This window comes from Gracilinanus agilis, chromosome 1 (assembly GCF_016433145.1).
Source record: "Gracilinanus agilis isolate LMUSP501 chromosome 1, AgileGrace, whole genome shotgun sequence".
Lineage (NCBI taxonomy): Eukaryota > Metazoa > Chordata > Mammalia > Didelphimorphia > Didelphidae > Gracilinanus > Gracilinanus agilis.
In genome coordinates this window covers 626,327,589-626,343,728 of record NC_058130.1, presented here as the reverse complement: position 1 = coordinate 626,343,728, position 16,140 = coordinate 626,327,589, and the positions used below count along the sequence as shown (strand labels likewise).

Genomic DNA, 16,140 nt, shown 5'->3' with positions numbered 1-16,140 from the left:
CTTTCTTTCTTTCTTCCTTCCTTCCTTCCTTCCTTCCTTCCTTCCTTCCTTCCTTCTTTCTTTCTTTCTCAAAAATAAACCTTTACCTTCCTTCTTAGAATCAATGTTATATATTCGTCTTAAGGTAGGGAAGAGGTTCAGCCTTTTTTTTTGGGTCATAGAATTCTTTGGAAAGCTTATGGCCCCTTCTCAGAATGTTTTTGAATGTATACAATAAAATACATATAATTGCAAACAAAACCCATGACACTGAAAATATAGTTATCAGACTATTAAAACAAACAATGAAGTTCAAGGACTCCAAGTTAAGAGATCTTGTCATGAAGTAAAAGCACAAAAGCCAGTAAAACAGTAAACTGTTATAGTACCTTTAAATTAAAAAAAAATAGGGGGCAGCTAGGTGGCTCAGTGGATTGAGAGCCAGGCCTGAAGACAGGAAGTCTTGGTTCAAAAGTGGCCTCAGATACTTCCTAGCTGAGTGACACTGGGCAAGTCACTTAATCCTCATTGCCTAGCCCTTACCACTTTTCTGCACTGGAACAAATACAAGTATTGTTTCTAAGATGGAAGGTAATGGTTTAAAACAAGGTTGATTCTAGATATGATATTAAAAAGGCAGTATTCTTTCAACTCATCTCAAATACATTTGCTAAATTGGTTACTTTTAATTTAGAGCTTCAGGAATAGATGTTGATAGCAGCTATTTTTCATTCTAAATTTTCTTAGGATAAAATCAGTTTTGGCAATGAGGAGTGCAGACTTTGTGGATGAAAGCTATTAGCAGCAGGATGCTGATAGATGACAAATTACTTTAAAATTTAATCTGTATTATGGACACTTTCTTAAGTCTAGGCATTCAACAAGACAATAAGTCAAACTGGATGGATAGCCATGGCTGATTTCCCAAGTGTAAATGCTCACAATGAAAAATGTAACTATGGACTCTCCCAAGGGACACCAGTAGCTGGCTATTAGCCAGCAGGTCCCTTCTTTCCTGCTTGTCCTCTACCAGATCTCAGCAAGAGCCCATACAGATGAGGAAAAGGGCCTGGTGTCCTCTAAAGGCAAGACATCAGGGAAAGCACGCCCAGAAGAAAGCTTTTGGCCATCTCTCACCCCATGCAGAGGCGGCCTTCACACTACTTCTGCTTGTGTGAACAGCAGCACCGCCACATATCTACACATAAAAATGGAAGTTTTACCACGGAGGGCTTTGAAGACTCTTGTTTTCATTCATCTGGGGTTTTCCTTCCCCCACGGAGCTGAACAAACTGGAACCACTAAGCACCGCATCATCTTCATGTAAAACAGAGAGAAAGCAAAGACTGCAGAAAATCTGCTGGCCTTACCCTGTGCAGGAGTTGATTTAGTGATCCACTGTTCATATATTCAGTGACTATTCCCAAGAATTCAGGCTCATAGCAAATTCCCAAAATTGGAAGGATATAACTAAATCTTGCTTTGTGTAAAATCTTGGCTTCTCTTAAAATATCACTTATGTCACTAGAAAAAGAAAATGCATAATTATTATACAGAATGAAAGTGTATATTTATCCATGTTGATTCCATTGAATTTGATGCTCATTAGCTGTATGATTTGGGGGGAGTTTCTTAACTGTTGTATATTTTAGTTTCCTCATCTTTAAAATGGGGAAATAGTTATCCTACCCACTCCACAAGATTGTCATGGGGATAAAATAACAATTATTTTATAAATGTTGTAATAAGGGATTATTATGAATATTAATTAAACTACAGTTGTTTGGTTTGGTCATTTTTTCAGTAGGGTCCAACTCTTCCTGACCCCATCTGGGGTTTTCTTGGCAGAGATACTGGAGTGATTTGCCATTTCCTTCTTGAATTCATTTTGTAGGAGGAACCAAGGCAGGGTGAAGTGACTTACCCAAGCTGGTAAGTGTCTGAGGCTGGATTTGAACTCATGAAGACAAATCTTCCAGATTCCAACCCTCATGCCACCTCGCTGCCCCATGCTTTAGACAAAAGATGGTGTTTGGAAAACATCTAAATTGGAATTAATTCAGGGAGTGAACTTCCTAAACTAGTCAACAATGGACAATGAATAAATTACTTTGAAGAAAATGTTGCATTTTTCTAGAGAGCTGGCCTTAAAGGTGGGAAGACCTGAGTTCAAGTCCCATCTCTGACAGCTCCTTGAATGTCTAACTTTGAGCAAGTCACCCGTGGCAACTCTTTAATTGCAATTCTACAAATTGCAAGATCTCCCTGCACTGGTATAGAGAATTTCATCCTCCTAGAATTCTTAATATATCCATAACATCACAGGCCCAGTATCTTTGTCTTCTGCCTATAAAATCCTTTTCTTCTTTCCCCACAAAAAATATTCTCAGTATCCTACTAAAATTTTGTGGATTTAGAAAATCAGATGAGACTAGCTGTACAAGACTCAAAAGCCATTAAACCACATTTTGTTAAGGGACTCAGATAAAGATTACTGATACTAGAAATGCACCCAGGTGACTGTTTACCTCGACCTCCCCTATTGTATCTGTTTGTTCATTCTCCTATAAGAATTTATTTAATGGGTTCTCTACATAAGGCATTGCTCTAGAGCAGGGGTTGGCAACCTTTTTGGCCATAAGAGCCATAAACACCACATTTTTTAAAATGTAATTTCCTGAGAGCCGTACAGTACTCACAGTGAGCGCTCCTGTAACAGCACCTGATAAAAAATGGACTTTATGGCTCCTGCAGAAAGAGCCATACGTTGCCAACCCCTGCTCTAGAAGGTACTAAGTGATTTAAAAAAAATTATATAAGTAGTTTATAATTTAGTAAGAGGGATAAAAAGAAAAAAACCCCTACAGCACAGAGTAAAAAGTTCTATAGATTTATAGATTATTAGAGCTATAAGGGGCCATTAAGTCCTTCATTTTACAAATAAGAAAATGGAAGCCTGGAAAGTGACTTGCTTAAAGTCACACAATACACTAAATTTTTAACTCAAGTTTCCTTATTTCTAGTTCAAGAAGGGATCTTTGAGGCCACCCAGTCCAACCCCCTCATTTTGCAAATGAGGAATCGGAGTTCCAAAGAGATTCAGGTTTGCTTAAGGTTATACAAATAATAAGTGGCTGAGGAGGGACTCTAGCTCAGGTCCATTGGCTCCAGGTTCGGGGTTCTTTCTACTGAAGGGAATACTGGAAGGATATAGACAGGTGGAGATGGTGCTAGAAGAAGCGACAATGAGAGAGAGATACCAACAAAAGCATGACAGGGTCTGAATCTGTGATTCCTTTATTATATGAAACCCTTGAATAAAGAAACTCCCCTAACATTTCAGATAGGCATGTTGTGTGTGAGAGTTGCCTAGAGGATTCAGAGGCTTAGTTGTGTTAAGATGAATATGATTTTTACCATTTACATATATAATTAAAAAAGGAATATTATTGTTCATTTGTTTTAGTAATATCCAACTCTTTGTGATCCCATTTGGCATTTTCTTCACAGTGGACAGTATCTTGACAGATACTGGAATGGTTTGTTGTTTCCTTCTCCAGCTGATTTTACAGATGAGGAAACTGAGGCAAACAGGGGTTAGACTGAAGCAGAATTTGAATCTAGGTCTTCCTGGCTCTTAAGTAAGCTCTCAAACTACTCTGCAACAGTTCTTGACAGAACAAAAGAAAAGTAAAAGGAAACTGTTGGGTTCTTCTTGACAAATAGCCCAGTTAGATATATGCCAGAGGGGGAAAAATATATGAGATAAGGAGGCAAAGGCGAGCTGGGGTATGATCCTGGAGAGGATAAAGAATATTAATTTTATTGAGTAAACAATGGGGAAATGAGAAGAGTTTTTGAAAGGGAATAACACATTTAGAGAAATGCTTTTGAAAGATTAATACAGAGAAGGATGCAAGATAAAATTAGGACTTTAGAGAGAGATTGGAGGGAGGGGAAGATGAAGCCAGTGAGGGATGGAGCTGGGACTGACATGTCAGGAAAGGAGAGAATGGGTGGAATTGGAGCTGGAGAATCACTCAGGACCTGACAATTGACTAGAGATTGGAAAAAGTGAGTGGTAAGGAGGAGTCAGAGATGACTCCAAGGTTTCGAGTCTGAGTAACTAGGAGAATGGCAGTGTCGTTAATTAAAACAACAACAATAACAACAGGCAAATCAGGAAGAGACTGGTTTCAGGGTAAAGACGAGTTGACTGTCAAGTCACTTCAACCTGCTGGCATCTCTTGGGCTAAGGATGACCAGGAATATTCCAGACCAGACATTCAGGCTTGCCCTGAGCTGAGCGGTTTCAAGAAGTGGAGGGCAGGTAAGACAACATTTAAATATATGTATTTACACATATATACATGTATGTATGTATGTATGTATCTCTCTATCTATCTCTGTCTATATTATATATATAAATCTATCTATCTATCCTATTGGTCTGTCTGTCTATCTAGTCTACCTACCTACCTATCTATCTATCTACCTACTCTGTCTAGTCTGTCTATCTGTCCGTCTCTATGCATTTCTCTCTCTCTCTCTCTCTCTCTCTCTCTCTCTCTCTCTCTCTCTCTATCTATCTATCCATCTATCCATTAATCTATCAATCCAGCTATCCAATCCATCTATCCATCTATCAATTAATCTATCCATCTATCTATCTATCTATCTATCTATCTATCTATCTATCTATCTATCTATCTATCTATCTATCCATCCATCCATCCATCTATCTATCTATCTATCTATCTATCTATCTATCTATCTATCTATCTATCTATCTATCTATCTATCTATCTATCTATTTATCTATCTATCTATCTATCTATCTATCTATCTATCTATCTATCTACTCTGTCTAGTCTATCTATCTAGTCTATCTGTCTGTCTTTCTATGCATTTCTCTCGATCTATCTATCCATCAATTTATCTGTCTATCTATCTAGTCTGTCCATCTATCTATCTATCTACTCTGTCTATATTATATATATATGTATATATATATATATATATATATATAAATCTATCTATCTATTGGTCTGTCTGTCTGTCTATCTATCTATCTATCTATCTACCTACTCTGTTTAGTCTGTCTAACTATCAAGTCTATCTGTCAGTCTCTTTATGCATTTCTATCTATCTATCTATCTATCTATCTATCTACCTACCTACTCTGTTTAATCTGTCTAACTATCAAGTCTATCTGTCAGTCTCTTTATGCATTTCTATCTATCTATCTATCTATCTATCTATCTATCTATCTATCTATCTATCTATCTATCTAACTATCTATCTATCCATCCATCCATCTATCTAATCTATCTATCCAGCTATCTGTCCATCTATCAGTCAATCTATCCATCTATCTATCTATCTATCTATCTATCTATCTATCTATCTATCTAGTCTGTCCATCTATCTATCTATCTATCTATCTACTCTGTCTATATTATATATATGTATATATATATATATATATAAATCTATCTATCTATTGGTCTATCTATCTATCTATCTACTCTGTTTAGTCTGTCTAATTATCTAGTCTATCTGTCAGTCTCTTTATGCATTTCTATCTATCTATCCATCCATCTAATCTATCTATCCATCCATCTAATCTATCTATCCAGCTATCTGTCCATCTATCAGTCAATCTATCCATCTATCCATCCATCTATCTATCTATCTATCTATCTATCTATCTATCTATCTATCTATCTATCTATCTATCTATCTATCTAAAACTCACCACCCAAGAGCAGGAGAGAAGGTAGAACAGATGATGACTCCTAGGCAAAGAGACAGGATGTTGGTAATAGTCCTGGGGCTAGAGTTTCAGACTGACTTCAAACAATACCTATCACAGTGACCTGCAAATAGCATCCCAGCTAACATTTATTGAATGTTACCAAATGGAAGCTTCTTCTATCAAAAGTGAGAGCTTGGGGGCAGCTGGGTAGCTCAGTGGAGTGAGAGTCAGGCCTAGAGACAGGAGGTCCTAGGTTCAAACCTGGCCTCAGCCACTTCCCAGCTGTGTGACCCTGGGCAAGTCACTTGACCCCCATTGCCCACCCTTACCAATCTTCCACCTATGAGACAATACACCGAAGTACAAGGGTTTAAAAAAAAAAAAGTGAGAGCTTGGTAGGTAAATGTGTGAGGGAGAAAGTATACAAGGACAATATTCTTTGCCAAGTTTTGGTAAGAATAAGTGAGCTAAATTTTTTTTAAAAAAAAGGTTTAAATAAAACATAGAGGCTCAGATTGGGGAAATATGCCCAACAGATTGTATCTACATAATATAAAAACATGCACTTGAAAAATGAAAAATCAGATTTGTCCAAGAGATATGAAAACATCTAGTCTGATTTTCTGCCTACTCCATTTTTCTTTTTCCTGTTGTCTTTTCTAGAGGAGGAAGATCTACCATTTCAATTGCAATACTACCGGAGAGAAGAAGAATGTCACCTATCTCTGAAATAAGAACAAAGAAGTTTTATATTGGCATAAATGCCTCCCCTAAGTCAGAAGATCACAAAAGGCAAATTACAGATGAATTCTCAGCCACAGTTCTTAGACATCTCAGATTTCCATAAATGCTATTGTGGCAAACAAGAAAAAAAAAAGTGAGACTGAAAAAGGATTGTGGTTCTTAGACCATGAGGGAAGGGACACAATAGAAGGGATATGTTAGAGGCCAATTAATTTATTTTCTTCATTTTACAGAGAGGGAATTGATGTCCAGGAAAGGATTTGGGCAAAGTCAAAAGTGTTTGAGGTGGGATTTGAAGCCAGTTCCTCTGATTCCACAACCACTGTTCTTTCTACTGAAAACTTATTCCTTTGTCAGACAATGTTTTCTTATTTTTAGTTTGGAAAAATGGTCACTGGCCAAGAAGCAGGAATATCATTATCTTCACTTTATAGAGGTGAGGAAAGAGACTGAGTCAACTACCTGCCCTGCCCTGTACTTAGCCTAGGTAAATACTGCTTTCTTAAAGACCAGAATGAAGGCATTCCAGTGTCAAAAACCTTGTTTACAAGTGGGAGAACAGGATGGACTGTGAAAAGCTGGAGTGGGCTTGAGGGGAGTTTGATCAACTAGTGTGCTTTCAGGTGAAGGGTGGTGAAGTGTTGTAGGGGAGAAAATACTTAGAATTATATGGACTCTACCGGAGTGCCATGGGTTAACACATATTAGCTATATGACCTTGGCCAAGTCACTAACAGACTGAGACTCCCCTAATTTACAACAAAAAATAACACTGCATTCCTTTGGTTTGCAAAAACCACTCATCTTACAATTTAATGAAGTAAGGGGTATAAATACTACTCCTGCTTACAGATGAGGAAATCAAGGTTATAACTGTTTTTTATAAATCCTTACCTTCCTATCTATCTATCTACTCTGTATTGGTTTCAAGGCAGAAGAGCTAGGCAATGGGGATTAAGGACTTGTCTAGGATCACACAGCTAGGAAGTGTCTGAAATCACTTTTGAACCCAGGACCTCCTGTCTTCAGGCCTGACTCTCAATCCATGGAGCCAACTACCTGCCCTTCTCTGACTCTCTTGTGATTAAGTAGATAGTTCGTATTCAAGGTAGGAATCAAACACAGGTCATGCTTTTGATTTATCTACTACCCCATCATGTCTCTGAATTGATGAGCATAAATCAACATATAATATATATATATATAATTACTAGCTATAAACCGATATTAAAACTCTCATTCCTCAATTCAGCCAGAATGAGACTTAACTATAAAAACTACAAAGGCATCAAGATTTTTTGATGATGAAATTTGAATAATGTCATTTCTAGACTGGAGAACAGAGAGAAAATTTCTCCTGTATCTTTTTCCCTGCAAAGCACCCTTTAATTGAAACTTGGGTGGTTAATAACCTTGGAGGAAATCAGCACTGTGCTTATAAGAGAAATACAAGCTTTTAGAGAAGATCAAATTATTTTGAAATAGCTAATGGAAAGAATTAAGAAATAGAAATAAACAAGACTTAACTTTGCATATATATGTATATATATATATATATATTTTGTCAAATGATGCCTTCTTTAGTGTGGGCAGAGGAGAAAGAAAAGGATGGGAATTTTAATGTGATTAAATAAATAAGTAAATTTTAAAATAAAAAATCTAATGGGTCCATCAAAATATTTGCATATATGATTTGCATAGGAAGGCCTAAAATATATCCACTCTTTTGAAACAACTCTGGGCCAGCTATAGATAATGCCCTAACATCACTCCTCCAAAACAAAGGACTCAGAGTGAACAAACACCAAATCCTGCATATGATCAGATTGGACTCTACTGGAGAAGTGGGAGGGAGCAAATTCCATTGATGCCCAAGCCTCTGAAGCTGTGAGTGTGCCTGGAGGTCTACCAGAGCCTCAGTTTCTGGTGACTTCCCATTTTTAGCAGTCAATAATTGAAAGTGAGTTGGGAATAAGGGGGAAGGGAGTGAGGCGAAAGAAAGTGATCCTGATAGTCCTGGGAGACAGGACTTGGTAGAGGCTGAGCCATAGCGGAAAGGTGTATTTAAAGACAAAACATATACCATGCCTTTCTCTTACCACATCATGTTGTAGTTTAATATTTACAAATTCTACATGCTGTTGGGGTGGAAAAGCCCTCAGTTTAGAAGTAAAACCAAAACCCCAAAATCTTTGATTTTCTGCTTACTGGAGAGCTTTGGGCAGGTTATTTAATTTCCCTGAGCCTCACTTTTCACTCCTGTAAAATTAAGAGTTGCCTTCATTGGATGCCCTCTTAAGTCTCTTATAATTAACCTTCTATGATCCTGTGGGAGGATTAGCCATTAAAGTGAACCCACAGCAAAATGACAAAGTGCAGTTAAATGACCAAGTGAAGCCCAGGATGTAGAGGCCAGTGTCGAGATCTGCAGTTGGCACAAAGAGAACTGAAGGACTGGGTAGCTAATAATTCTGTAACTGAAATCGAAACCAGGATTTCCTCAAAATTTTAGCCATTTCCCTTAAATCAGCCCAAGGTCAGGGAGGCACAGGCCCCTACCAGGTACCACACACTATGGCGAACATAAAAATAACAGGCAGTTTCTCCCACAGCTAGTGACCTCGATTCCAGGTTGGGAGGAACAACAAGTCTAATGTGTTAAACTTTCTTAAAGACAATAAACAAGAGATAGGTACAACCACCAGAAACAAAACAAACCCTATTGAGCCTCTCCAAGAATGAAAAACAAAAAACAAAAAACAAAAAAAACAACGGCACAGCCATAAAGGCCAAACACAAATCCAAAGTCGAGGGAAGTGCATTTAGGGATGGCGAGTTTTGGGATTTAGGGGACACGCAAGGTACAAGACCGAAGGTTAAGTTTCCCCACGCCTCTCTCCCACCTGCTTCTATTCCAAACCACAAGGCAGCCCAGGTAAGGAGGAGGTGCCTAGGGGGGAGGTAGGAGAGCGCGCGTCTGTTTAGGTAAGCATGTGTGTGCACGCGTGTAGCCTGGCCACTTCCCCGAGCCAAGGGAGGGGGTAGGGAAGGCGCGGCGAGGGGATGTGCGCCTCTCCTTGGCCGAGATGTACACACTCGCGGACACCAAGGAAGGGTCGAGAGAGTCGGGTTAGGGGTGGGGTGGGGGGTCATTACCTTTCCTGCAGCGGGGTCTGGAAATGCAGGTGCTTCACTGCCACCTGGATGCGCCAGTCAGCGTGGCGTGCCGAGGACACTGTACCTGATGCCCCCCGGCTCAGAAAGCGCAGATCGGCGAGCTTGTGATAAGGAATGGTGGGCAATGAGCTGGAGATGGCTAGGCTGTCCGCACTGTCGCCGTTCATCCTCCTGGCGGGACCGCTCCGCTCTCGGCCCCAGCGCCGGACTGGGAGGAGAAGCCCCCGGCTCCTCTAGTTACAGGTCGGTGCTTCTGGAGGGACAGTTCCGGGTTGGCAGGGGCTACTACGCTTCCACCTTCTTCTCTTCCACTTTCTGCGGCGGGAGCTCGGGCATTGGCGCTCCCCGCCCCCCTCCCCCGGAGGACAGTGGTCTGGGACTGGCTCCCTCCCTTTCAGCACATCGGAAAAGCAATGTCCCTCCTCCCCCGACTCCGCTAAGCCTCGCTAGCTGCAAACAGCCTCTGCAGTGTTTCAACCAGCCCTAAGCCCTGAAAGTTCTCTCCAGGCGACGAGAACAATCTCCCACCAAAGCTGTCTTGATCTCAATATTTCTCTTTCCCAGGGAGTGCCTCTTTCTCTCCCTTCCGAGATCTTCCCCCAACCCTCAGAAGAGACTGAAGAATTCTTTCCCGAAGTCTAGGTCTGGCTCGGGCCGCTCCTCCCTTCCCAAACTTGCCAGGCTACGTCACCAGCTTCAAAACCTCCCCCAGCCCCGGAATCCGCGCGTGAGAGAAGACGCGCCGCCGCCAGGCCCTGCCTTCTCTTCCCTTCCCCTCCTGAGCAGCAGTCACCGGATTCGGGCTCTCACACCCGGTGGCTAGATCCCACCCCACTAGCCAGCTCTGGCCGAGTTAGAAGCCAAACTCTAGGTCTCCACCCTTGTTAGACACCTCCTCCTCGTAAGGGACTATCGAGTGGCTGGGCGTGAAGTGTGGGCAGTGGAAGAAAAGTTTTGCCCTACAGTCTAAAAGAAGCAAAGCGATCGATCGGAGAATTCCACTTTTTATTTTCTTCTACCTTCTCTGACTTCAGGAAAAGCCGCCCTTTCTCTTTGGGAAAGCCCCTAAGTGTGGCCGGCCGCTCCTTTCTCACTTGGTCAGCAGGATCATCCCCTGGGACTAGAGTTCTCTTTCTAGCTTGCACGTACGGATTGGGAATTGCCAAACCGGAGAGCGATATCTGGAAAGAGGGGTGGATGGGAAGCGGAGTGGGGAGGGGAGAAAGTAGTAGCTCAACTGGACGGAAGACCTTGGTGAGAAACACTAAAAAGCAGTTTTTTGGGGGGGAAGTTTCTTTAATAAGAATAAATTTTGCCTGTTTTTTTTAAGCGCCACATATTGGAGAATAATAAGGTAAAGTCTCTGTCCCCCAAATCAGGTACTAGACTAAGTCTTACTCATTGTTCTGTCGATACAGAAGATGCAAGGAAAGAAATGTGACGATATAATAAATTCTAAAGGAATTTTACTCTTTTAATTCCTCCCCTCGAATCTCCCCCCTCCCCTTCCCCGCTTCCTTTTCTTCATCTTTCTTCCCTAAAAGCATACGGAATTTAATCGGGGCTCGAGCTTTTTTAGGTGTATATTTAGAGCTGGAAAATGAAGGCGATCTAATCAACCTCATTTAAAACTGCGGAACCCGAGCTCTTGAGTTTAGTTAGTGACTTATCCAAGATCATACAGGTTAGGGATTTGATTCTGGTCTGTCTCGGAAAAAAAAAAAAAAAAAAAATTAGTGCTCTGAACCATTACACCAGGCAACCACCCTTGGGGGGGAAATCTAACCTCTTTTAAAAATTTTTATGGAAAGCATATTGTTTTGTTTTATTCTCGTTGTCCGTATCCCCTGATGAGGATTTTGTAAATTTGTTTCTCTACAAAAAGCTCGTAGATCTTAAAGCATATATTTCAATCAAACTAAGCTTTGGCAATGATAGTTGTCTCATTCTTTCTTTGGTGGCGGTGGGGGGGAGGGGACTGTGCTGGGTGGGGGAGAAGAGAGAGGAAATAGGATCAAAGAGAAGAAACTGTAGCACTGCCATTTTGCTGATGGAGAATCCAAGGTCCAGAGGAGTTAAGTGACTTATCTAAAATCATCAGTTGTCACAGAGCCCTCTCTGTGGAAGCTTAATGAATGTGGCAGCAATAACAATTGAGGTAATCGTCTGAACAACAGACTTGTAGATATGGAATACTTGCCCTGTTACAGGCATCCTCAGCTACTGGATCAGCAAGTGTTTCTTGTATTACTCCAAGGGTGAGTTGCTGGTTTCATCCAGTGGAAAGGCATAATGAGAATTTTAAACTTTTTTTCTGCTTTAAAATGTTTTCCTTTAGAGCAATGGTGTCAAACTCAAAAGAAGAAATGAAAAGAAAAGGATCTTAGTGGGTTACATATTGCCTTAGAAAAAGACAAATTCACATTTTCTATGTTGAGAGGCAGCTTGTTGATATACTGGTTAGATTTCCCCAGCCCAGCCTAGAGTCAGGAGACTCATGTTCTTGAGTTCAGGTCTAATCCCAGACATTTACTTAATGTGTGACCCTGGCCAAATCACTTAACTCTATTTGTCTTAGTTTCCTTACCTGTAAAATTAGTTAGAGAAAGAAATGGCACAACACTACAGTATCCAAGAAAATGTCAAATAGGAATATGAAGAGACAGAAACAACTAAACAACAGCCCCCAAAATGTTGTATTTCATTATTTTGTTGAATATTTTTCAATTGCATTTTAATCTGGTTCTAGTGAGCACTGAGCTTGGCCACTTAGGGCCTGTGGGCTTCCGGTTTGATAGCTCTGTTTTAGGGAAATAGTTTGCTATGTAGTACTTCATTGCATAGTAGACATTTCATTGCTGATGATGACCAAAATGAATTCTGTTTAAAACTCCAGTCTATAATTTATTTTTTCTAGAGCTCCATGCTTCCCTCAAGGAGGTAGAATTTGTGGAAATGAGATATAGTTGGACTTGTAAACCTTTTAAGGTCTATTCAAGCATATTTTTTTTTCAAAGCTAAAAACAATGGCCTATTCATTTGAAATGTTTAAAAGAAAGCCTCTAAAGGAAAAAAAAACAACAAATTTAAGAAAAGAGGAGGGAAGGGAACACAATGAAAAAGGAAGGGTACCTCATTTTATACTAGATCTGGGATACATTCTTCTTCTTACAGAACTTTCTCCATGTAATACTCCATGTCCTATAAAGGCAGACAGTTGGAGGGATGAATGAAGACCAGAGGAATAAGGAAAATTCAAGGTCATTTTTTAGGGCTCCTGAGGACATACCTTAGGGTACTCCTTAATTGACCCCAGTACTCTGGCCAAGTGAATGAGTTATATCATCAAGCATTTTTGTATTTATCCTTTGTTGTATTCTAGGTGCTGAACTAATTATTGGGAGTTCAAAGGAAGAAAGAAAAATAGTCCCTGCCTTCAAGGGACTCACATTCTAAATGACCATGATATTACTCCATGTTTCAATGTGCAATTTTAGAAGCACAGGGCTAGAGGCAGAAAAATGTTGGTAAAATTCTCACTGTAGATTTTCTGGTGATTTAATATAGAATATAGAATTTTAATATAAAGTCAATATAGAATATATCAATATAGAATTAATATAGAACATATTAATATAGAATATAGAAATTTAATATAGAATAATATAGAATCTCTAAGTTGGAAGAAATCTCAGTATTGAGTCTAATCTATACCTGAAAAAAGAATTCCAGTATTTTACCCAGCAAGTATTTAGCCAGCTTTTTTCTAAAGCTGATCTGGGGAGAAAATTCATTATCTTTCAAGCCAACCTATTCCACTTTTATAATTTAAAAAATGAGAGCTAACATCGATATAGGGTTTGCTGTATGCCAGGTACTGAATTAAGTGCTTTACTTTTTAAATCTTATATTGTCCTCACTACAACACTGGGAGGGAGGTGCTATTATCATTTGCATTTTACAGATAAGGTATCTCCCAGGATTACCTAGCTAGTAAGTGTCTGGGGTCATATTTGAATTCAGGTCTAACTGATTTCAGGAGACTATTGCCCCATCTAGCTTCTGAATAAATTTAATTGTATTAAGATTTTCCTTATATCAAAACTTTATTTGCTTCTTTGGAAGTTCTAGCCTTTACTCCTAGTTCTGCTTTTTTATGAACAAATAGAAAAAGTAGAATTCCTTTTTATACATCTTTCTTTAAAAAAAAAAGAAAATAGGTTTTTTTCATTAAAAATGTAATTTCTTAAAATTGAATGAAAAAATGAATGAAAAAATCTATTTTCTTTTTTTCTTCGTTAAAAATGTAATTTTAAGAAATTACATTTTTAATGAAAAAAATCTATTTTCTTTCCTTCCTACCACTACCATTGGAAAAAAAATGAGAATCTCTCATAATAGTCTTTTCAATTAAAAATTAATTTTAATTGGGATTTTTTTTATTTTAATAACAATTTTCCATAGAAGTTTTCCAAAGTTACATGGCTCAAATAGTCTCCCTCCTTTCTTCCCTCCCCCCTCCTGGAGCTGACAAGCAATTCAGTATGGGTTATTATTACACAAATTTTACAATTACACAAATTAGTATTATCACACAAAACATTTCCATATTATTCATTTTTGTAAATGAATAATCTTATAAAAACAAAACTCCCAAACACAAACCCAAATAAAGAAGTGATAAATCATATGTATCTATCTGCATTCTTACTCCAACAGTTCTTTCTCTGGAGGTAGATAGCATTCTTTGTCAGAAGTCCCTCAGAATTGTCTTGGATCATTGTATTGCTATTAGTAGCAAAGACTATCACAGTTGATCTTTCCACAATATTGCTATTAGTGTATATAATGTTCTCCTGGTTCTGTTTATTTCACTCTGCATCAGTTCATGCAGGTCTTTTTTTTAAATTAAAAAAATTTTATTTTGAATATTTTCCCATAGTTACATGTTTCATGTTCTTTCCCTCTCCCCCAAACCCCTCTAACCCACCCTACCAGTGCACAATTTTTTGTGTTTTACATGTATCATTGATTAAGACTTAATTCCACATTATTGATAGTTGGACTAGAGTTATTGTTTAGTGTCTACATCCCCATTAATATTCCCATCAGCTCATGTGTTCAAGCAGTTGTTTTTCTTCTGTGTTTCTCCTCCCACAGTTCTTCCTCTGAATGTGGCTAGTTTTCTTTCTTCTAAGTCCCTCAGCCTTTCTCTGAATCCTTGCATTGATGCTAGTAGAGAAGTCTGTTATGTTTGTTTGTACCACAGTGTATCAGTCTCTGTGTACAATGTTCTCCTGGATCTGCTCCTTTCACTCTATGCAGGTCTTTCTGAAATCTTCCTGTTCATTTCTTACAGCACAATAGTATTCCATCACTGTCATATACCACATTTTGGTCAGCCATTCATTCCCCAGTTGAAGGACATCTCTTTAGTTTCCAATTTCTATGATTTATTTTTTGACCATTTTGAAGAATTAGATTGCTTAGTTTCCAATTAATTTTTAATTTGCCTCTCCATGAACCCTTATTGATTATAATTTTTATTCCATTATAATCTAAAAAAGTTGCATTTATTACTTATACTTTTCTGAGTCTTTTAAATTCTTAAAGACACCTATCATGACCCTCCTAAGTAATTTCTTCTCCAAACTAAACATTCTGAGGTCTTTTGAATGACTCTCATCTGGCATAAACTTAAAGCCAATTTACTAAATATATTCCATTTATCAGTGTTCTTAATATATGGTTCCCAGAGCTGAACACAGTATCCAAAATGTGACTTTTTAAATCTTAACTTCTCTCTTAAAATCAATACTAAGCATTTATTTCAAGGCAGAATAGTGACAAGGGCTAGGCAATTGGTGTTAAATGACTTGCCCAGGGTCACATAACTAGGAAGTGTCTGAGGCTGGATTTGAACTCGACTTCCAGTCTCCAGATCTGGCTGTCTATCCACTGAGCTACTTAGTGGCATTTCCAAATATGGTCTTTCCAAGGGAGAGTAATACTTCCTTGGGTTAGACGTCATTCGTCTCTTAATGTGGTCTAAGATTGTGTTAGCATTCTTAGTTTCCATATCATACTGTTGACTCATGGTATTTTGGTAAAAAAAACAGAAAGTTATGTGATAGACAGTAGTATAATTCTATGGATTCATAATTGGTTAAATGACTTATCCTTAAAGCTTTATTTATTTATTTTTATTTGGAAGAGACTCTTCTGTGGAGAGCTCCAGAGATCTAAGCTTAACTTTGTAATGTTTATTATTTTTTATTATTAGCCTGGAGTAAGACATAAATGCTTATTAAATTTGCATATGACATAAAATTGGAAGGAATCATCAGCACATTGAATAATAGAGTCAGGATTCAAAAACATTCTAAGAAGCCAGAATAATAGCTTTGGGGCACACTGACTCAGGGGGTACACAATTGATGTGATATGGTTGATATTTAGTAAAGGATGCTGAGAAGGTAGGA

General features: G+C 38.7%; 1 protein-coding gene across 1 annotated transcript in view; it reads right to left on the bottom strand.

Annotated features, from left to right (window-relative positions):
• The window catches only part of RIPK2 (receptor interacting serine/threonine kinase 2), a 47,267-nt gene extending 36,739 nt beyond the window's left edge, over positions 1 to 10,528 (bottom strand). Inside the window, exons 1-2 of the mRNA XM_044683830.1 lie at positions 9,638 to 10,528; positions 1,350 to 1,503 (exon numbers count right to left, since the gene is read on the bottom strand). Of these exons, the coding sequence (XP_044539765.1) occupies positions 1,350 to 1,503; positions 9,638 to 9,825 (342 nt within the window). The 5' untranslated portion in view covers positions 9,826 to 10,528. The remainder of the gene's footprint in view (positions 1 to 1,349; positions 1,504 to 9,637) is intronic.
• Positions 10,529 to 16,140: the final 5,612 nt, after the last annotated feature.